Raw genomic sequence first — 23,679 nt, 5'->3', positions numbered from 1 at the left:
ACAGACCACAGGCCCCTCAGAAGGTTAATGCAAATGAGGGGTGAAAACCCAAAACTGTTGAGGTGGTCCATCTTCCTACAGGGAATGGACTTTACGGTGGAACACCGTCCCGGTACAGAACATGCCAACGCTGATGGTCTGTCCAGGTTTTTCCGCCTTAGCGATGAGAACTCCAAAGAGGGTGGGTAGTTCTCCCCACTTTCAGCTAGAGGGGACATGTGTTAGACCTGGCATCTTTGGCGTGGTTTCCCCTGACTTTTTGCCTCTACCTCCTGTATTTTTGACGCTATGCTGGATTTCGTTTTTGCTGGTTTAGATGCTTTGGGCACTTTGCCACTGCTGATCAGTGTCAAAGTGCAAGTGCTCCCTAGGTAAATTGTTATATTGATTGGTTATCCATGATTGGCATATTTGTTTCACCTGTCAGCCCCTAGTAAAGTGCACTGAATGTGCCAGGGCTGGTGATTCAAATGCTACTAGTGGGCCTGCAGCACTGATTGTGCCACCCACAGGAGTAGAGCTAAAATGATGTCTTAAGCCTGCTTGCAGTGCCTATGTGCAGTCCAGGACTGCCATGTCGACCTGGCCAGTGCAACCACTGACCAGGCCTTATCCTTCCTTTTCTGTACATGTCAGGCATCCCTATGGTGGCCCTAGGTACCCCCCTGGGCTGGGTGCAGTGTATCTTAAAGGTAGGGCATGTACTGAGGTGTGTAACATGCCCTGGTAGTGAATTACAGCCATTTTCGTTTTTCACTGCTGAGAGGCTATCTTGCCCATAGGACAGAATGGGGGAGGCTGTTTACATGCCTATCTTCCCCTAAAGGCAAGATAGAAAATCCAAGTTTGGTATCTTTGTGTTCAGAATTTAATTATACATCTTTTTAGCAAGATGGTTTTTAAATTTACTGTGTGAGAATAGCACTTTTTAGAAAGTAGCTATTCTCCTGTTTAACCTTCCTGTGTGCAGATTGGCTGACTGGTATCATGTGATGGGCTATGTGGCTCCAGGAGTCTGGATGAGTCAGCAGCAGGGTGAATAGGGAGATCTGCTCTAGATGGGTGGGAGGAGTAGCCCCTGGGTTTGAGTAGGGCTGCCTCTGCCAGCACAATGCTGGCTCCACCCCCTGCTGGCCAGGCTGAGGACTCTGCCTCTGCCAGCACAAAGAAGGCTCCACCTCCTGCTGAGCGTCTAACGACCCTGCCCCTCACTCTGAAAGGAACCAGGTGCTCCATGGCAGAGCACACCCAGGAACCGGTTTGAGCAGGGGAATCCCCCCACTGAAACAAAGAGAGACAAAGACTTGGAGGGGTATAAGAAGAGGACCCCAGACACCCAAACTTTAGATCACTGTGGAACTGAGAAGGAACCTCTGCCAAGGAGAAAGCTGGAAGGAACTGAAGAGGAGAAGACTGCCTGCTTGCTGTTTTGCTTTGCTGCCAAGGAGAGGGGAAGGACTTTGCTGTGTCCCATTCTTTTGATTCTGATCTCCAAGGGCCTGAGAAGAGCTGGCTCCCTGTTCAGAAGTCCCAGGAACAAAAGGACTTCACCACCAGCTCCCCTGGAACTCTGCTGAGGGAGTTCTGACCTGCCTTGGAGTGCTTGCCTAGTCTTGGGGCCTCAGGAGGTCGTTTTGCTGTGTTTGGGAGCTGGAAAGCAGAAGCGTGAACAAGAGTAACTGGTACCCAACGCATCATCTGATTGCGAGTCGCAAGAACGAGAGTGCGAGGAGAATTTCATCGCGGCCTCATCGCAGCATCCCGGAGTCCCCGCATCGCCGAGTGCGTCGAGCATCGTCCCGGTGCGTAAAGATTCCTGACGCTGTGAGGGTCGTCGCAGAACCAGTTTTGGGCCGCACCACTGCTGGTGCGTGAAAGTATACAGTCGCTGCGTGTGTCGACGCAGAGTCCCGTCCCCTGACGCATCGAGGGTTGCGGCGCCAGAAGTCAACACCGCGCACCGCGACGCATCGAGGGTGGCAGCGCCAGAAGTCAGCGCTGCGCCGCGCATCGCGCCGCACCGAAGATCGTCACATCGTACCTGTGCGTGAAGCTTCCCCCTAAGAAACCTACGAAGCGTAAGCCAAAGTCATCGCATCCTCCCCGTATAGATCGGAGCCGGCGCATCCACCTCTGCTGCGTGAAGCGGGGCTGCTGCAAAGCCTCCCCAAGATCTCAGGAGTATCGCATCGCCTTTGCCATCTTCCTTGTTATAGCTTTTGGGAACCTTAACGCAACTACAGGTACTGTTGGGCACGAGAGTGTCGCATTTTGTGCATTGAGAGTCTCATTGTGCAGGACACTGATTTTTACATCCTGGAGTATTTTCTGCAAACTCTTGAACTATCTTTAAAGTAACCTTTTAAATTGTATGTTGGTTTATCTGTAGTATTTGGTCTTGTGAAGTTTTTAGTAAAGATACCTTATTTTTCTAAAACTGGTGTGGAGTAAATCTGTGGTGTTTTCACTGTGTTACTGTGAGTGTTGGTACAAATACTTTACACATTGCCTTTGATAGCCTAGACTGCTCAGGCCAAGCTACCTAGAGGGTGAGCAGGGGTTATCTTAACAGTGTATCCCCCTTTCCCTGACTAGAAGCAAAGGTCCCTACTTGGACAGTGGTACCTACCCTGCCAACTAGAGACCCCCAGATCTAACACCCTGCACTTCTTGTACAACAACGCAGGTTACCCCTGCATAGTGGGTGGGTCCACAACTGATAGCAATTTCAAGCCCATGTCTCACATTCTGTCCATTGACTAAATCATTCTCAGTTCCCTGTGACTTTTATTTAAAGTATCAATGTGTCTGACTCTGTTACTCTGGTTTCTTTGTTGATCATTGTGTGAAATGATTGTTGCATTACTAATCATCAAAAACCGTCTGATCCGTGGATTTGGATTATGGCTAATTGCATTTGCCCTCAAATTCTGTACTCTCTCTTGGGAGGTGTGGCCACAGAGTTGAGGTTTGGTATGGTAATGGTCGATGTTTTCTTTAAGTGGCTTATAATGAAATTCATGTGGGAAATCAACACAAAGAACTACCATCAAATGTTGGGGGAGATATTTTGGGAAGAAGGTTATCCAATTAAATTGATTACGGATAATGGTACACAGTTGACATCTGCTGAAATAACCAATTATATGAAGCGTTGTGGTGTTGTACATTCACAAACCTCATTTTATATCCCACAAGGGAATGGTATCGTTGAGAGACCCAACCGTATGGTGAAAGAGGTATTCAGATGGCAGTGTCAAGGGAATGGTTGATGATTTGGTCTGGGCATATCGCCCCACAAAAAACTTTGTCACGAAAGAAGTGCTTTTCCTTGTGATGAGGGGGCGTAGCACCAGTAGATGTTGCCAGCATGGATGAAGGAAATGTTATGTTGGGCAAACCTGAAGTATAGCTATGTTAAGGAAGTGGAAACAAAAAAAAGAATAGAATAGAGGAACAGGATTGGGTGAAGGTCAAGACAGAACGTATTGGGAGTGGTCTTCCAAAGTTTTGTGGTCTGTACAAAGTAAAGAGTGTGCATGAGGCATTTATAGTCTTGGATAATGGTGAGAAATAGGATTTGAGGAGAGTGGCACTATACAGGAAAAAGGGGTCTGTGTGGAAAAAAAATGTTACAGAAGAAGAAGGACTGGGTTGCAGTAGTTACATGTTGATGAGTGATGAGGATGAAATGAAATGAAAAGATAATTTATAAAGCGCGATGGCTACCCTGGGGCGTCCCAGCGCTGCAGAGGTTGGGCTGGGCGGAGTACGCTAGACTTAAACGAGTTATTAAAATAATTTATTAAAAAGATGATTTATTAAAAAGATGATTTATTAAAAAGCCAGGTTTTAAGGAGCTTTTGGAAGGTAAGTAGTTTAGGTTCTGATCTGATTGAGAAGGGGAGAGTGTTCCAGATCTTGGCTAGGTTGTAGGAGAGCAACCGGCCTCCACACCTGGCTCTCTTGATTCGGGGCACTGTGGTGAGATAAGATGTCCCGGATCTGAGGAGACGATTGGGATGATAGGCATTTACCAGGGGGCGATTGATATCAGGGCCTGTTCCCCAGTAGGAGCGATGGGCAATACACATGGCCTTGAATTCAATCCTCGATTTCACAGGAAGCCAGTGGAGATCTTTCAGTCGAGCTTTGACTGAGACTCGTCGCGGGATATCGAGGAGGGTCCTGGCGGCACAGTTTTGGACAATTTGAAGTCTATTGAGCGTGGACTGTGGAGCCCCAAGGTATAGGGCATTTCCGCAGTCAAGGCGAGCTAGAATCAGCCCTTGGATCATGATTAGGGCTCCCGGTTTTCCATTTAAACAGATTTTTACATATAAATACAGACGGAAAACAAGTTTTCCTTTGTCTGTATTTATATGTAAAAACGGGAAAATACTAGCACATTTTGCCGCGCTGTTGTGCTCCAGCAGAGTTGCCTCGCCACGCCCTCTTGCTTATTCTAGGGCTGTGGCTGCCATAAGTAACACGAAACACCAGCTTCAGTTTTGCTGGAAATTGCTTTCAATGAGGGGTTATTTTGCGCTCCCGTCAGCCTTTTGTTAGCTGCCCCAGCCATATCCGGGGCTCCGCTCCGCCCCTCGAGTGAGCCTGGCCAGCAATTTCAAAATAAAGGTAAGTACGGGGGGCTGGAGTCAGTGGCGTATGCAGTTTTGGGAGCGCCAAAAGCAGGAATCGGATGCCAGCTCCCTCCCCCCAACAATCTCTCCCCCCCCCCCCGTTGGACTGCACAGCCTAGCTACGTCAGTGTAGTGATTGTTGAGTTTGTGGCCGGACTGCAGAGCACTTTACACTGGGTACGTGTGCTGCAAGAACAGTCCGACCACAAACTCGGCAAAGCCTTGCTACGCCAGTGGCCACAACAGAGAGGTCTGCTGGTTCCTGCAACATGCACCCAAGGTGACTGACACTGCCCCAGCCACAGCGGCCTGTCTTAGACTACCCAGGCGCCTATATTCCGGTTCACTTCTGGGCCCCAGAACACGGAGGGCTTGAGAACCTACAGACCCAACACTGATCGGCCAGCTGAAACAACACAAGCCAGTAATCTATGCAGCACCACCCTCTTCTCTATGTAGCAATAGGTAGCGCATAGAGCTGAGCCCGAAGCGCACAGATTCGAGTGTAATCACATGGGTCACTTCTAAGTATTTCACTCTGGCGCTGCTGTTTGTCCCGTTCAGCTCGTCATATTGTGTTGTGTGCAGCGCCCCCTCCCTCCGTCTCACCCTCACAATGTCTGCTACATTGTTTTCACGCTCAGTAAGTGCCTGCACAATGGGGGGTCACGGCAGGAGGATCAGATCCCTGAGCTCCTAGATGATCTGTGGCTGCTAGCGCCAGGAGGCCTGCATTGTTCTCAGCGCCCCACCTCTGCGAGGTGAATCACTCTCACACACCACGCATTCAGCCCCCCTCCCTTGGCTCGGGCTGCGCTCTCACTCTCGCAGACACGCCTGGGTGGACAGGGGGGAGTGGGCAGCGGAGAGAAGAAACCCAATCCTTGTATTTTCAGCCCGGGCTGCGCTGGAAGGCAGGGCTCAGTCAGACACACACACAGGGAAGAGGGTGTAAGTGAGACCCAGAAACAGAGTCTTTGCAGAGTTTGTGACCTGACTGCATTGCCCATAGCCATTGCTGTCTCTTCCTTCTTGCCTGGACAAGACAAGGACAGTGTCCAATTCTGCTGCCCCCCCCTTTTTCTTCCTCTTACTCCCTCTCTTTGTCGTGCTCCTCCGCACTTGCAGAAAACCGTGACTGTTCTTTCCTCTCCTTTCTGTCATTCGTTCCCCAGTGAAATGGATCCAAAAAAAGAGGACACTTGTCTTACAAAAGTCTTTTTGTGACATGTTTCTATTCCAAAACGCGGCCTCAGGAGGAGAAAAAAGGTTTTAAAATACGAACAATAAATACATGATTAAATAAAACAAGACAGAGTAGTCGCAAAGTGGCCAGATTGGTTTTATTCACACCCCAACACATTAGCGCCACCTTACAGAGTTTGCCAGTCAAGTGCTACTTTTCTTTTCATGTCCTTAGCTTTCTGAATAATGAGTGTAAAAGCTTTAAGTTGTATTCCCTATGAGTGTTTGATTTTTCCAGAATGTTGTTACTTTTTTCAGGCAGCAAATTACTCTCGTCTAGTGCATAGTTTGAATAGAGTTGCTTCTAGGTGTTTATAGCGGGGCACAATTGGGTTGTAGCTGAAGGGAGTGTGAGATTATCTCAGTGGGGCAGCATGGTGTTCAGTGTTCAGTGGGGGAAAGGATGTAGCACTCTCTGCCGATGACAGAAACTGCAAGGCTCTGAGACAAATGGCTTGTGATAGCACTTTTAAGCGTATTTGGGACATTCTGCGAATGGCAAAGTTTTCAGATGAATGTATTGAGTTGACCAAGAACAACCAAATTCATGTGTGCATTGTCAATTTAAATAAATGTGGAAAAATACTAGCTGCAGCATTGCCTCCGGCTTGTGGCAAAAATAAATGTGGATAAATACAGATAAAAAGCCCAAAAAATAAATATGGATAAATACAGACGGAAATGGCAAAAAAATAAATACCATAATACCAGGAGCCCTAATCATGATCCGTTTTGAGTGGAAAGGGAGAAGGGGGAGGATTTTGCGAAGTAGCCTCAGGAGCCCGAAGCATGTGGATGTGTTAAGTTGTATGCCTGGGTGTACGGAGGTCAAAGGAAGCAATACAACTGAGTGTCCGATAATGGCGTCAGAAGTATGGTTTTGCAATGACACAGGCTTCTGCCCAGATATCTTGACGATTATGTGTGCTTTCCAAGAACGAGGTTCATGGTTGGTGAGAAGGGTGGTGAGATGTAATATGCAGATAGAGGCATAGTCACTGAGGTTGGGTATGCTGTCCTCAGTTTATATTGGGATAGCAAATCCTAAATACTGTGTTTGATTAAAAGAAGAAGATGTGTTGTAAATAGTTTTCTTGGTATAAGTATGTATCTAGCTTTAACAAAGAATGCACTGTCTCCAGAGTTATGGAGTCATGATGTTCCATGACGGAAATGGATTCTTCTTGAGTCAGTTGTCTGCTGGGATCACCAGATGCAGTGTATCCTGTGTGCTTAGTCATCGTTTGTGACTGCCAACTTCATTATTGAGTACAAGACTCTCAATATGAAGAATGGTCTCTGGCATACTTGATCATTATCAAAGAAACATGTCACTGCTTTAGATACCTTCGTCTCCTTAAAGTTGCATTTTTTAGCATTACTGAGGCATGGTGAGCCTTGAATGCCACCACTGTTTCCGCTGCGTTGACTAAGCTTGAATCTTTTTTTCTCATTCTCCTCATACTAAGGAGGTGGGTGGCTCAGTCAACTCCTCTGGCTTTTCTCATCATCTACTGCCCGCCTGGTCCATTCACCTTGTTTCCCAGGGATCTGGAAACTATTCTATAATTTCTAATTGTTTTGGTCAACATCAATTTATAGACTTCTTGCAAAGCAGCTACACTTTCTCTACATATTCGTATGGAATCTTACATTTTTCAGTCCCATACAGACATACTCTTGGCATTACACTGGATCTTATCTTCCTTTCTTCGTACATTCAGCCTGCTGATCGTATCACGCTAACATCGCTTTAGGCATGCAGTTCCTTGTTCTGGGGCACTCTTCCTCCTGTGTACTTATTCTGTTCTTTATGAATGAGTTAACACATCAATTGTGGCATGATTGTAGAGCTCAAACAGCTGCTCAATTCTGGACATCCCAGACTCTGAATTCTATAGGCCTCATTCATGGGTTTTTTTGCCATTGGGAAGCGCAGCAGGCCTTGCTACTGCGCTGCCCTACAGCAAAAGAAAAGGGCAGGAATGTGCCGAATGCAGGAATGTGCTGTATCTATCAGATATGGTGCATTCCTGCTCTTTTCCCCTGCACAGGTGCACAATGGGCTGCCATGTGCCAAGACAGGCACCTTTGCATCATGGTGCAAGGGTGCCTGCATTGTGGGGATGATTATTTTTCTGCAGGAAGGGAATCCTTCCTGCACAAAAACAATCACAAGAGGCTTTTTCTTCTGTTTATGTGTGCTGCACAATGCAGCACAATTGAAAGAGGAAAAAAAAGGAGAAATGAAGATATTTCTCCACGTTGTGCCTCCCTTACGCATAAGTTGTTGGCGCTGCCTCAGACTTACGATTTCTTGTAAATCTGGGGCAGTGTCAAAAAGCCGTGGATGCTGTTGGGAATGCCCCCAGCAACACCTATGGACACCCCTTTCACGCAGTTTTCTGAAAAGGAAAATATGTGAAAGGGGCATATATTTATAAGGCCATGAAAAGCCACGTAATTTGGCTTTACAAGGCCTTATAAATATGCCAGTGGCACATTGCACCACCAAAACATCACAAAAGTGATGTTCTGGCAGCTCTATAGTGCTAGTAGAGCCTCATAGATGAGGCCATATCCCTTTATCAAGCTACCTCGTCCATTTTCCTTGCTAACTCCGATTGTCTCAATATTCACACTTCCTTAAAACCTACTGCAAACCTTCCTCTTGAGTGAGATTTTCTCACTCTGTGCACATCGTTATGAACCCACATAGCATAAACATTGGACCCCTTTTTCCTATGTCATTTCCTCTCTGCTCACTTTAACTTTCCCTCTCAACTGCAAGAATGGTCTCTAGCACTTTTTAAAAATCAAATAAAGCAAATCTTTTCTTCCTTTCTCCTCTTAAACTGTTTCTTAAATTTTTGTTTTCTCACATCAACCAGTGCTCTTCGCTATACATTAGTCTTCCTAAATATCTTACTCTGCTTCAAGCTATTCGAAACAACTATATCTATCTTGTTTTTTTCCTTGGTTATCAAACTTGTATTTCTTCCTGTTGGGCTCAGCTTTGGAGGCTTCTGTTCACATGTAGGTTCATTTATTTCTTTTGTAACCCTATTTGTTCTCATTATTCGGTTTTATAATTTTGTTTTTCAATTTCCCAACCTCCTTATGCTTATTCACACTGTACTTTCTTCCCACTCCTATAGACTCATCTCTGGAATACCCTCACTATATCTATTTGCTCTGCTTGTACTCTGTCTGTTTTCAAGAAACTAGTAAAGGAGCATCTACTGACTGGAGTTGAGTGAGGGTTCTGTTGCACCTCTTAAAGACTCTTAGGGGCCGAATATGATGTCATGCGGAAAGCCTCCTCCCGATATTCAGAATCTCCTTCTCCATGTCGGAGCCCTTCCAACCGACTTGGTCGGTTTACAATCCACGCACCTGATTACGATGTTCCAGGTTGGAAGGTAAACCATGCGGTTATTCTGAATTGGTTCCGACTGGCTCTTGGAGTTTTGTTGGTCAGAACCGCATCATACACCCCTATGGACAGCGTTTCCTTCCTTTGGATTACGATGCTGATTTCTAACAGCCTGTCCGCTTCAGCCTGTCGGACACTAAAGGCTGTTGGAAAGTGACTTTGAGGGCCCCTAGCAGGGCACCATACATCCTTTGGCCTCCAGTTGGGGGCTGAGGGGGTACCAAAGGGACCCCCCCTCTAAACCCCTGCACTGTGTGGCAGGCACCGTGGGGTACCCACGACAGGGTGCAGGGTTTTACACACACACCCCATTTCCCCATAGGAGCCTGTGTTATGGCTGGATGTTGGGCGTAACACAAGCTCCCACAGGAAACAATGGTTTTTAGACCAAAAAGAGTTTGGTTGCATCGTAATGCGGCGGGCAGAACCGGCGACCGCGAGTCGGTCCAGATTCAGGGTCGGGCGGCGGCTTTCCGCCCGACATCGTAATCGTCCCCTTAGTTGTGTACCATTTATTGTTAAGCACCTTGGAAGAATAAATCCATTAATAAATAATTTAATAAATAAATGCAGCCCAGGAGAAGTGACCACACGTCCCATATGTAAGACTGTTTTGTGCTTCATGAAAGCAAGGTCACCCTAGTAAAGCTAATTTTGACTAGAGCGGTTGTGATTTGGCATACCATTGCAAAAGTCAGAAAAAGTTAAGTAACACTGCCCACCCTCAGCAAATGCAGGAGTAATTTCTCTTTGGTTGCAAGCTACCCTACAAACATTGTAGATCGTAGTCAGTCTTTAGCCTACGAAGTACCATAATGAGAAATTAGGAATTGTTTTCTTAGAGACAGACTAAAGTAAATGGTTTTCTTTTTTTGGTCTGCCCATTGGTTGATTTCTGTTGTTACAGAGACTTCAAGTTAATGAGTTATTCATTTAAGGTTCCGTATAATAGGAGTGTTAGAATTTGGATTCCTGGTTGGCTGAGGTTTGCACCCATGCGAGACACGAGACACCACCCTGGTCAGGGTAAGCTAGATACACACTAAACGATAACCTGTACTCACCCTCTGGTAGCTTGGCACAGAGCAGTTCGGCTCATCTAAAGATGCAATGTGTAAAATATTTGTGCAACACACAGTAACACAATGAATACACCAGAAAAAGAATCCACACAGGGTTAGCAAAATAGAGATTATTTATCTGATCAGAGTAAGCGCCTGGGAATTTAGATGCCCTTTTCTTTTAAACTCTGTACATATTTTAACCTGTGACGCTCTTACTTGCTGAGATTGTGTACTTGCACTTTGGTGTCCCTGCCCGATCCGCCGCGGCTGCATTGCCGTTTGAGCGGCGGGAGAAAACACCTCATTCGCCCAGCACTCACTTCCGGCAGGACGCGGTCTAGTCGTCCGCCGGAAGGGAAGGTACATAACCTCTCATGTGTCATACGCGCAGCGGACGAGCGCAGCGGGCGCGCCGGATGCGCGCCGAAGGAGCGCCTAAGGCAAGCCCGTCTGCGCCCGTCTGCGCCCGTCCGCGGCAGACCGGGGCACGGGGCCATACCCCCTGGTAGTCTCCTACCAACTCTTACATATACTACAGAGGAGCTTACTCATCTCCGTACGAAAATCATCAAGGAATGCGAGCATGACATTTGAATTTGAATTTGAATTTAAAAGCATTTGTTGAGCGCACTTATACCATACGGTTTCATGGCGCTTTGGATAATGCGATGGCCGTCAGTAGGGGGAGACTAGACATTGTAGGCGCGCAGGAATAAGAAGGTTTTAAGGTCCTTCCGAAACTGTGCATAGGAGGGAGAAGTGCGAAGGGCAGCAGGAAGGGAATTCCAGAAGAGCGGGGCGAGAACAGCGAACTTTGCTCCGCCAGACTTCTGTTTCTTGAAGCGGGGAATGGCCAACAAGGCCATATGGGTGGAACGAAGTTCACGGCTTGGAAGGTAAGATTTTATAGCAGAGCATATGAACTCGGGGGCGGATCCCGACCTAGCCTGGAAGGTGAGGCAGCCCAGTTTAAAGAGAGCACGCTCTCTCACCGGAAGCCAATGCAGTGCTTTAAGCAATGGAGTGGCTCGATGATGTTTGGGCCGCTTGATTCTGTACAAGTTGCAGCCGGTGAAAAGCATAAGCAGGGGCCCCATTATAAATGATGTTGCCATAGTCGATTCGAGATAGTACCATGGCCAACACAATAATCTTTAGGGCAGATAGGGAGAAAAAGCGAGAAACTTTCCTGATTACTCTTAATGAGAAGAAGCAAGCAGAGACAACTGATCCAACGTGTGAGTGAACGGAAAGTTGTGAATTTAAAAAAATCCCCAGCGTTTTAACTTTGGGGACGGGGAGAGGGGGAACACCAAGTGACAAAGGCCAGTGAGAAGGGGCCCACGGACTGCAACCACCACCGGTCAAGACTAACTCAGTCTTGTCCGGATTGAGTTTGAGGTGGTTGCAGTTCATCCAATCCTGAATAAATGTCATAACTGATTGGACGTTGAGGGCGGATGAGGAAGGATTTGAAAGATTGAAAATAAGCTGGAGGTCGTCGGCGTAATTAAACACCGTGACCTCCATCTGCTGTAACGAAAAAATGAGGGGGTAAATGTATAAATTAAATAGGAGGGGAGAGAGTGATGAGCCCTGAGGAACCCCACACTTCACCTTGTAGGAGGCAGCGGTGAAATCCGCCAAGTGGACGGCTTGGACCCTCCCAGTCAGGAAGGACTCAATCCATGAGAAGGCCAAGCCATCTATGCCCGCCGCCCTGACACGGCTAAGGAGAATGGAATGATCAACCGTGTCAAAGGCGGCGGACAGGTCTAATAGGATCAGAGCTTGGGGAGAGTTGGTGTCAATTCCTTCGCGCAGCACGTCCATTACCGAGATCACCACCTTCTCGGTGGAGTGCAGGGGGCGGAAACCAGCTTGACAAGGGGAGAGGCAGTGGTTAGTTTCTACATGAGTGCTCAAGGTGGTAGTGACATGAGTTTCCAGGACTTTTGCTAGATAAGGCAGAAGGGAGATGGGGCGATAACTAGAAGGGGAAGATGGATCGGCGTCAGGTTTTTTGATAATGGGAATTACGACTGCTGATTTATGTGAACTGGGAACAAGTCCTTTGCTTAGTGAGTCATTAAGAAGGGTCAAAGGTGGAATAGGGCAGGTGGAGTAAATTTCCCTAAGAATGTGAGCTGGAGCAAAATCTAAGGGTGAACCCGATTTAACTCGACTAAGTAATGAAAGGAGTGTATCAGTAGTTAACAAGGGGATAAGGCTAAGTTTGGGGGCTGTGGACGGGGGGGAGGGGTTAACAAAAGTAGGGGAAGGAGGGGGGATGTTAAGCTTGATTTTGGCCACTTTGTCAATAAAAAACTCGTTGAGCGAGTCACAGAGGGACTGAGAGGGGGGAATGGTAGCCGTGGTTCTACTGGATGATGCTAATTCGTGGACCGTGGAGAAGATTTCCTTCGAGCAGGACTCAGCTGCCATTATCCTGCGAGTGTAAAAATCGGTTTTAGCTTCGAGAATGCCCTTTTTGTAGGTTTTTAGAACAGACAAATAAATTGTCTTAAGCTCAGGACTGTAAGTTTTCCTCCAGGCTCGCTCGGCTCTCCTAGCAGCCAATTTCTTTACTTTTAAGTCGGGCGTGAACCATCGGTTGGCTGCATGGGTCCGCTTGACTGTAAGTCGCCTCAGGGGGGCGAACTCGTCGCCAGCCCGGGTCAGCCAGTTGTTGATGATGGCTAATTGGGAGGAGGTGGCGAGATCTGCGAGGTCGGGACTGGTTTTGGCCAGAGTTGAGCAGAGAGAGGGCATGTCTATTTTACCCCATTTCCTAACCCAAACATTTTTGGGGAGTGAGGGTTTGGCCATCACGGTCAAGGCAAAGGAAAAGGAAATGGTAAAATGATCTGACCAGGGACACGGTAGTATTATAGGGGATGTCGATGGAATATTTAGTGCCCAGACTTGATCCAACATGTGGCCATGTATGTGTGTAGGGTTTTGAGTGATCTAAGTAAGCATGGCCAGGATCTAACATGCAGGCATTGTGGATTTACCCTGAGCAAACACGCCACAGGGAGCCTTTCTGGTTCTTCTAATCAGCTAGGCAACAACAGGAGGGTTAGATGTGCCCGCTCAATTGCAGGTCCTTAAAAAAACACAGGCTAGAGATCCACGATCTCCTGACTGATAACAGATGGGATTTGCTGTTTCTAACAGAGACCTGGCTCGACGAGGACTCTGATCCTGAAATAACGGAGGCTCTTCCTCACGGTTATGGAATCTGTAGGCAGGACAGACCCAGCGGGAGAGGGGGGGGCATTGCAATAATTTACAGGGAAAGCGTTAAATGCACCATAGAACCCGCGAATATCGCTGATAGCGAAACAGGAGCTTTCTCCATCTTGATTAATACTAATACGGTTATCAAGGGCCTATTAGTGTATAGACCTCCTGGTGGTAGCAGGGCCTTTACTGATAGTTTCGTACTTAACACTATCTCCTCAGCCATGCGCTTTAATAAATTCCTCCTGCTAGGTGATTTCAATCTACACTTTGACGATGTCAATAATATAGCAGCACAAGAAATGCGGCGCAGCTCGAACTGTGCTCTACCCTCCCCACACACCGTCTAGGGCATCAGCTGGATCCCATTTTCTGCAATTGGGATAACATTAAGCAGGAATCCCCCATACCATTGATATGGATGGATCACTTTCTGGTCCCATTTTGGTTCCATGTGAGGTCTCATAATATTCAGGGCCATACCACTGGCAGCAGGAGACGACAAAGGAAATGGGCTAAATTTTCTCATGATATGTTCAGGGACAATTTTATCCATGAAGGTTCCCCTACTGGGCTGGGCACCAGTCTTAACGAGGCTTGCGTAACTTTGGATGCACACATTACGCTTGCACTGGACACAGCAGCTCCCTGGTCTAATAATGGCCCGAAGCGACTAACTAGATCAGCACCCTGGTTCAATGCCGAACTAAAAGAAGCCAAGGCTGCCTGCAAACGGGTAGAACGAGCCTGGAGAAGTGCCTACTTACCAGAAGCAGGAACGCAGTACAAAGTTAGTCTCAAGAACTACCATGTTTTAATCAGGAAAACTAAGGCTGCGTTCTATACCGATCGAATCGATCGAGCTAACTGTTCTACCAAGGAGCTATTCACGATCTATAAAGAGATCTCGACACTAGCTTCTATGGATGAACAGGCGGGCGTCTCAGTACAAGCCTGCAATAAAATTGCTGAGTTCTTTCAAAAAAGGTGTTGGACATTTATTCCACCTTCCCCTGTGAGGCCAGAACTGGCTCTAATAGTTTACCCCCCCATGAGGAAGCCAGAGGGGGGGAAAAGAAGGAAGGTTGCATTAGCCAGTTCCATGTTCCAGAGGAGGAACTCCTGATAACAACAGCAAGAGGAATTAAATCAGGCTCCCCTAGGGATCCTGCACCGGCCAGAATATTGGCTAGCTCTATGAATTTTTTAGCCCCCTATGTTAGACACATACTCTCCCTATCCTTTGACTCAGGCAAAGTTCCGCCTGGGTGGAAACTGGCAGTCGTATTACCCCTCAAAAAGAAACCTCAAGTTAGTGCCACTCAGCTTAACAACCTACGTCCGATATCCCTCTTACCCTTTTTTTCCAAACTGGCCGAAAAACTGGCCAACCAACAACTTACTGCACACATAGAGGCGAACGGCCTCTTTCACACTAGCCAATCGGGCTTTCGTGCTCACCACTCCACGGAGTCAGCCCTACTTTTTTCCACTGAGGCACTGAGGAAACATGTGGATGAAGGGCAAGTAGCAGCATTGATACTCCTCGATCTCAGTGCCGCCTTCGACACTGTGGCACATCATACCTTGCTACAGTGTCTGAAGAGAGGAGGAGTGACTGGAAAAGCGTGGCTATGGCTGGAATCATTCCTGACTGACCGCAGCTTCTATGTGGAGCAAGGGGGTAACAGATCTGATGTCTTTGATCTTAAGCAGGGAGTTCCTCAAGGCTCTAGCCTCAGCCCCACCCTATTCAACTTATATGTTACACCTGTGGCGCTTATCGCTGAACAATATGGGGTTGAGGTAGTAACATATGCCGACGACACTCAGCTGGTTGTTGCTCTGACCCAGCCAGCTGAGCAGGCTGCTAGAAAGTTCACTTCCTGTCTCCAAGACCTTTCAGGCTGGATGGCCAACAATTGCCTCCGCCTGAATGGAGACAAGACTGAGGTACTCATCGTCGGTAGACCCCCCTCAGTTTGGACCTCGGCCTGGTGGCCTCAGGCCTTGGGACCTCTGCCGATCCCAAGGGATCATGTGAAGAACTTAGGCTTCTGGATCGACTCCAACTTGACTTTTGATTACCACTCCCGGTGTGTCTCGGGCACCTGCTTTGCTATCCTCCGCAAGCTGAGAAAGACGCTTGATTTGCTCCCGGAATTTGCTAGGAAATCCTTAGTACATGCCTTAGTCACTTCCAGGCTGGACTATGGGAATGTCCTTTATCTGGGAGCAAATGCAAGCTGCCATCGTAGACTACAGTCGATTCAAAATGCCGCCGCTCGCCTGGTGCTCCGGCTACCAAGAAGAGCTCCCTCAAAAAAAGCCTTAGAGAAATTACACTGGCTTCCTATTAAGGAACGCATTGATTTCAAGGCATTATGCATTGCCCACAGGATATTCCAGGGGAAATGCCCGGGCTTCTTGCGCAACTTGCTCCTCCCCTACACTCCTGCTCGACAGTTGCGCTCCTGTGGAGTTGGACTCCTCTCGGCCCCTAGAGTTAAGAAGGCCAGGATGGGAGGAAGATCCTTCCGATCTCTAACTGCCCGTAGATGGAATACCCTTCCCCCCCGACTACGAACGGAACCATCAGAACTAACTTTTCGGAAAGAGTTGAAGACGCTTCTCTTCCCTAAAGGCTAATGCCCTTTGACTCTTGGACTTGTTGAGTAGGTGCTGTTGTAATCCTTATAGCGCGGGGACACACTGGTAAGTGTAACCAGGCGCTCTACAAATTCAGAAATAATAATAATAAAACAAGATAAAAATGACAAAAATCCAATCAGTATAAGTCGAGATTAAATGCAAAAACAGTGCTTAGAAGTCACTAGAGGTCAAAAGGTTGCTTGAGGTCTTGAATCCAAAGTTAAGTCTGACCCCGATGAATAGCAAGCCAGCTACAGGACCCACGCATGGCCAGCTGAGAAAGTACTTTGGATGGAGCAATGCGTTGACCCTGAGGGTACGATGCGCCGATCTTTTACACGCAGTCAGATTGCTGTGTCGTCATCAAGCTTCACTGAGGTGAAGGCAATGCATCGTTGCCGACCCACGCAGAGCGTCGTCATTGGTCCGCGCAGGCTGTAGAACCGCTGTAATTGAACAGCCTCTGTATTGGCGTTGAAGCGCAGTGCATCAGTTCCGACCGGCACAAAGGTGAGGATGCATTGGTTTTAGGGCAAAACAACTGCCAAACCCAATTCTGAGGCCCAGAAGTTGGAGAGGGCACCTCAGGAAAGGGTAGGGCTCACAGAAGGCAGGGTCCAGCAGCACAAGCAGAATTACAGGAAGCCTTTTTATTCCTGAGACTTCAGAAAATATGAGGCAAGCCAGCAAGCCCTTGGAGAGTACTTGGGCGAAGTCCGAGTCCAGCTCTCCTTAAACAGAGTCAGGGAGCAGCAGGGCAACAAGCAGAAAAGCCGTTCTTCCAGAAATGCAGTCCAGATGAGTTCTTTAAGCAGCACAGCAATCCTTTTGACAGAGGGTCAGTTCAAGATCCATAAGCGTCTGATTTCAGGGGGTCAGAGACCCAGAACTTATACCCAAAAGTGGCTTTGAGATAGGGTGTGACTTTAAAGCAGCTCTCTGAAGTAAGTGCACAAGGATCCCTTCCACCCCAGTCCTGTCTGCCAGGCTACTTGTGGGGGGTAAATCAGTCCTTTGTGTGTGGACAGGACACTACCTATTGATGTGTTTCAGCCCCTCCTATACCTCCTTCCAGTCCAGGAAGGCCCATCAGAACGCAGATGAATGCTGATGAGTGCTCAGAATACAGATGAGCACTGCCTTTCTTTGTTTGTGACTTTCTAGAGGGAATGCACAAAGTGTAGCAGTCGCCCATCCCAGATGTGTATTGTAGACAGGCTGTCAGGCACAAAGAACAGTAAGTATAGAGAATTGTCCACTTTTTAAAAGTGGCATTTCTAAAACAGTAATTTTAAATCCAACTTCACCAGTAAGAAGTTTTTATCATTACCATTCCAAACATATGAAATATGAAAAAGCAACTCCTCTCTGATCCGGAATTACAGCTCAAATGTGTATTAAGGAATTCCCAATGCTGGCCTTTGAGAGGGCTAGGCCTCACAGTAGTGGAAAATGAAGTATGCTGTTTGTCACAACCTGAACATCAAAACATACAAATACATAGCCTACCTTTTACTTACATGGTACCCTGCCCTTAGGGTTGCTTAGGACTTACCTTTGGGGTGACATATGTAATAGAAGAGGAGCTTAAGCTTAAGGCTTGACAATTAGTTGTAATTACAAAGTAGAAGTGGCAGTAAATTGCACACACAGGCACTGCAGTGGCAGGCCTGAGACATGGTTAAAAGGCTACTTCTGTGGGTGGCACAATCAGTGCTGCTGCCCACTAGTAGCAATTGAAGTACAGGCCCTGGGTATATATACACCTTTACAAGAGTCTTACCATTACAGCAAATATGCCAATCAGGTATTCACCAATGCCAGTATGTTTAGGGGAAAAGAACATGCCCTTTAGCACAGGTTAGCAGTGGTAAAGTGCTCTGAGTCCCGAAGACAACAAAAAGAATCAGCAAAACAAGGAGGCAAAAGGTAAAAACTCCAGGGGAAGACCACCCTAAAGAGACTAGGTCTGTCATGGAGTCATCTCTTTACTTAGAACCTGATATAAATGTAGGCACTTCAAGGCTCCTTTTTTAATGATAGTACAAATGTGTTAGACAAAGTGTGTAGGTCTTGTTGTATTATTGTGAAGGCCCTATTAAAGTCAGCAGGCCTGTCTTTTAAATTGCTTAACATATACGTTAGACGTAATAGTCCTTTACGAAAATATTCTGGTTGAACTATAATAATGCCTTCATGTGAACAAACTACCACGGGAAACTCGCACATAACTGAAACGGATTTGTTTGGTGGATTCTCTGATAAATCTTTACGGTTTCTTTTCTGCACCCTGGGAGCTTTTGTGAGGCCCCTTAGGAGGTGGACCAAATTGTTTTTTCTACAGTAGCTTTTTACATATTTGTAATTATGTGCATAGTATTTTTCCTATGTGCATTAAAGCGTGTTTCATTTTTAAAGTAAAACTAGTTGCTGGACATTGATTTACTGGGTGTTATTGTTGTGCTTTTTTGAGTTTTAAGGTTCTAGTCTACAGTACCACCCGAGTCCCACAAGAACTGCTCTGTCCCACTATCCTAATAGTCAACTTCTAAAAAGCGTAATTGGAAGGCCCACAATAACTTCTGACTGTCCTAGGCCCTCCTGGCCAGATTTCACACTCGTTCTGATTTCACATCAGATGTTAATTTCCTGCTGAGCACTGTTTTGCATGAACATACCAGAAATACATTACATAGTGGTTCAAGATAGGGAAAACTGTGTAAAAGCACCCAGCGTGCAAGGATATTGTTTTTACATTTTCCAAGACTCACTATTTGGAAATCTGTCTCTGATAAATGGAAAGAAAAATGTCTGCCTTTCCTTCATATAACCAAGGCATGGTGGACCGGCTGCCTTTTTGAGTTATCAATGAAAGTGCCCAGCTATTGTCAGCACACTGAAGTATACTGGCTTGGCAGTTCGGGCTGGACTGTTCCCATGAGGAGCAGGGTCAAGACTGATTTGCATATGGCTGAGGGGGCATTGTGAGCAAAAGAACGATGAGTTGGGATGCTACCTGTACTTAGACAAATTGCAAGCATTCCTCCCATTGCCTTTTGTGTGTTCCCCATATTGTCAGCAGGTGCCCGTTTGGCAAAAAAAGAGCTGTGGTTCAGTTGAGGAAGGAAAAAGCTCCTAAGTCCCAGCCGTTAGGCAGCCTGAACAACCTAAAATAATGTCCTTCATATTTGGTTCTATATTTGGCCCAGAGTAAGCAGCTATATTCGTTTTGTCTTGTTCAGCTATGTTCAAACCTCCAGTCTAAAGGGTACATGACAGGAAAAGGGCGATCCTCAATGTGTAGCTAGATACCCCATTTATTGTTTTTGCTTTGACTGTTGTAAGAGACTTCTTTATTTTACTGTGTTGACATGTTATATAATGGGATGCCTGCTTTTTTTTCTTACAGATCTTTATGTGAAGTTATATGTGATCAACCTTGCTACTCAAAAACGAATAATTAAGAAGAAAACAAGGGTATGCAGACATGACCGAGAACCTTCATTCAATGAAACATTTAGGTTTAGCATGAATCCTGCTGGACATTCTCTTCAGGTATAAAATTTCTTCACTTTGTTGAGCACAAATATGGTATTTTCTAACAAAATACTTTACCAATTGGCAAGAGATTTGCCTAAGTTAGCAATAATGCAAACCATATGCATACATGTTGAAGAAAAATCACATATTTATACCACTCTGCTACAACTTTACCAATACATGTTTAATGATGTTTAATACCATGTCATCTAATGTAAATTAATTGACTGTTACTTTCCAGCTAAGTCGTTTAAGTTCAGGCTTTTTGTTTTTGTGCTTGTCTTTTGAATTTTTTTTCTTTCTTCCGAGTTCTTATATTACTCTTTCAGCACTACATCTTCCTCTATGCAGTCCTGTCCATCCGTTGTATCTTAAATTTTCTTTGAATTCATGCACATAAAGTTTATTATCTGACTTCATGTTTTCCTTCCTGGTTCTTTCCCTTGTATGCTTCTAAAACATGCCCAATATCTTCACAAATGTCAAAGTTTTAGAAATTGAGTTTCCCATCATTATATTATACTGCAAACTTGAAGGTTTATTCGAAAAATTGAATTTGTCTTTCAGTATTTCTCCTGGAAAACCTCATGACAAATGCATGCTCGATGTTATGTATTAACAAAGCTTGCAACCTGAGTCAGTTCTTCACCATACATGCAATTTAGTGTATGTATGTGTGCACATCACGTTTTGAACTTAGGGTCTGATTTGGATTTTGGCGGATGGGTTACTCTGTCACAACGGTGCCAGATATCCCATCCACCTCAATATAAATCCCATAGGATATTATGAGATTTATATTTCGGTGGACGGGATATCCGTCACCGTTGTACTTTGGAGATTGTCAGAACAGGGGTCAGAAAAATCCAGTTAAAATAGAATGAAGACCTCTTGATTTTTAATCTTGTGGATATTCACATTTTGCAAATAAATTCCTATTCCTGCTCCAAGTCCTATCTATGTAACAGCTCTACGGTAAGCATGGGGAAGTGGACCAAATAATTACAGACCACAACGCAGGATAGGAATGGGAGACAAGTACAGAAAAAAAAGAAAAACTGGATTGATTGCAACCATTGTATTCAATAAGCACACATAAAAATTGGGAAACCAGCATCATGGACGTCAATTCACAAAAATGCCAGCGGTAGCGAAGTGACATTAAATACTATTTGATCTTTACTTTGACTTACACATACATGCTTACACATACTAACACATTCACACACCCTCGCACACATGAACACACTCTCACATGCAAGCATGCATACAACATACATTTCACAGCATTTTTTACTTACCTTATCTTCCAGATAGGGTCATATTCCAGCTAATGTACTCCATATTTTATTACACTCATAGAGAATAACATTATTTACTATTTGTATAGTAAGAAAAATTGACAGAAGCCAGGCACGTGGAGCTCCAACCAGTGTCCATTAGGAAGAGCTGTTCCTAATGGACACTGCACTGCCCTGATTTTTAAATCTCTGAGACCAGGGGTTATAAAAAAAATGCCAGGGTAGCAAGAGGTATGGAGACAAATACTACATGCAGCGGCCTTACCTTGACGAATGTTTGACTACAAGAAGCCACCATCGCTCCCGCGCTTTTCGAGCTTCAACAACTGTGAAACTTAGTACTACTGCAGTGTGACTAAGCAACACTAGACCAGAAAAGGTCTTACCCTACCTACTAAAGTGTGCCTAGGGGTATAGTGAGCGAGTCTATTGCCCCATGCTGTATGCTGCAGTGAGTAGAAGTAAAATATGAATGACAATTTCGAAGACCCTAGACCCTCTAACCAAAAATCCCTCTATGGCTGTTTAATATGTATGCATTTTGTGGACAAACAGGTCTGGTTAGACAGCTAAAACTTTCTCAAAGGCCAGACCTAAAGATTTAGTCACCCAAATGTCCATTTATAGGAGCATGAGTAAGGACAGATTATCATTTGAATGTTTTTGCAAGTATTTATTTTACTTTGCCCAGCCTTAATTTGTTGTAACACTATATTCTTGATTGTTTCATATTTAATTCTCCAGCCTTTTTTCCTTCCATTATAAAACGGTGGAGATGGTTTGGCTGCTGTAAAGTTTGCTCTCCTGTCTTCTCGTAAATGTGCCTGAATAATGAAGCCTGGGTTTGGAATTGCCTTAAACTAAAATAGTTATTTATTGAGAAATATTTTGAGGACATTTTCTAATATTCTAAGTCGTGATGCCTTTAAAATATGGTAATTTCAAAGTCGTACTCAATACTTCTGAGAGGTGCAAGAATGTGTTTCAGACAAGTCAAGCGAACATTTAACTTGGTCAAATGTAGTACGAGCAGAGAATGTGGTTTTATTGGTCTTATGTGTCGCTTTACAGTCATTTAGACAATATGGATTAGTTCAACGTAATTCTGGTCAGAATATTCAGGGATTGTGTAAATACTCTGGTAATTAATTGGAGTGCCTCAAATATCTATGCAATTTGCAATGTGCCCAGGTTAAAACTCTGCCATCTGTCCTGTTGAAATTCCGAACAAATATTAGGGCAGCCACTAGTGTTCAGTGGGGTGCAACACACGCACTTGTGTATAAGAAGTTCTGCCTGTACGTTTGGTCAGGAATGAATTCAATAAAATCAAGGAAAGTTTCAACATCTTCAGAAAAATTACTATTATAAACTCCACAAAAACAAGCCCATCACAATTCAGCAGCATAGTGAGACCCTTTGATTGTGCGTCAAATCATACAGCAAGAACATCCAGAAAACAATATTGGCCATTACGAGCCTTGCCCATATTACCACCTGTCACTTCCCAAGTGTAGTAAAATGCCTCTTTTATGTGGTCATCCCTATTTGTTGGACACTGATGCTGCTGCTTTTTTTAACTCTGCGTACTGGAACTCTACTAATAAGGCACCAGTGTGTGTGCTCTGGCCCCTAATACATTTTGAAATTGCTTAGTCTCCTTCTTAGCATGTTTAACTTATCTATAAGTAACACGTATAATGCTCAAAATAAATGTCACTAGTGGAATGCAGCACCTATTATTCCATCTATTAGAGTAACAGTGCAAACAAGGCTTTAGCCTCATTGGGGGCCAGCACAGGTAAGCGCGGGGAGGTAGTGCAGTGTGTGGCAGAGCGTGAAGCCGACAGACACTGGAATAGGTATTATTTATTTATTTAATTATACCTATTCCATCGTCTGGCAACTTACCCCCTCCCATCCTGCCCCACCACCGCCCACCCCGTAGAGCCCAGCCCCACTGCTCACCGCGTTTACTTGTGCCGGCCGCCGCTGCCAGGCCTGCCATTGTAGTCTGGCTGTGGTAGTTTAAAAATTGCAATTCGACCTGTCAAAAAATCCTTTTGGCAGGTCTAAATCTTTCTTTTAAATATTGAAAAGTCACCTCTAAGTAGGCTTTACTGCCCATATGGCATTGTGCATGGTATTTAAAAGTAGGACATGGACAATATTTAATGGTACCCATGTTCTTATAGTGAAAAAGCCCCAGAAGCTATTTTCACTGTACCAAGACTCTGGTGTTTCCACAGGGAATCACTGGGATGCAATATTGCAATTTATAATGCTGTCTCGTAGTAGGAAACAGCTAGACATTCAATTCATGGATTCTTTGTGATATTTATTGAAAGCCCAATTCACTGGTGAAGTCAGATTGTAAATAAATATTAAAGAAAAGGAACCTTTTAGAGGGTTACTTTTCCCCAAGCTAAAACCAGAGGGCTAATTTGCATTGGCCTCAAGCTGCAGTCTACTGAGTGCTTAGCCCTGACTGAGATGTGAAAACTGCTCTTAGAGTGGGAGAAAGAAGCTTGTTTGTGGAGGTGTTTCTTTTC

General features: G+C 45.4%; 1 protein-coding gene across 5 annotated transcripts in view; it reads left to right on the top strand.

The window, feature by feature from the left end:
• PCLO (piccolo presynaptic cytomatrix protein) overlaps positions 1-23,679 on the top strand; it is a 1,384,288-nt gene that overhangs the window by 1,338,189 nt on the left and 22,420 nt on the right. For all 5 annotated transcript variants that reach the window (XM_085652900.1, XM_085652897.1, XM_085652899.1 and 2 more), the window contains one exon: positions 19,696-19,841. In XM_085652900.1, coding sequence (XP_085509026.1) covers positions 19,696-19,841 — 146 coding nt within the window. The remainder of the gene's footprint in view (positions 1-19,695; positions 19,842-23,679) is intronic.

Source organism: Triturus cristatus, chromosome 4_1 (assembly GCF_964204655.1).
Source record: "Triturus cristatus chromosome 4_1, aTriCri1.1, whole genome shotgun sequence".
Taxonomy (NCBI): domain Eukaryota; kingdom Metazoa; phylum Chordata; class Amphibia; order Caudata; family Salamandridae; genus Triturus; species Triturus cristatus.
This window is presented reverse-complemented; position numbering and strand designations above follow the sequence as displayed.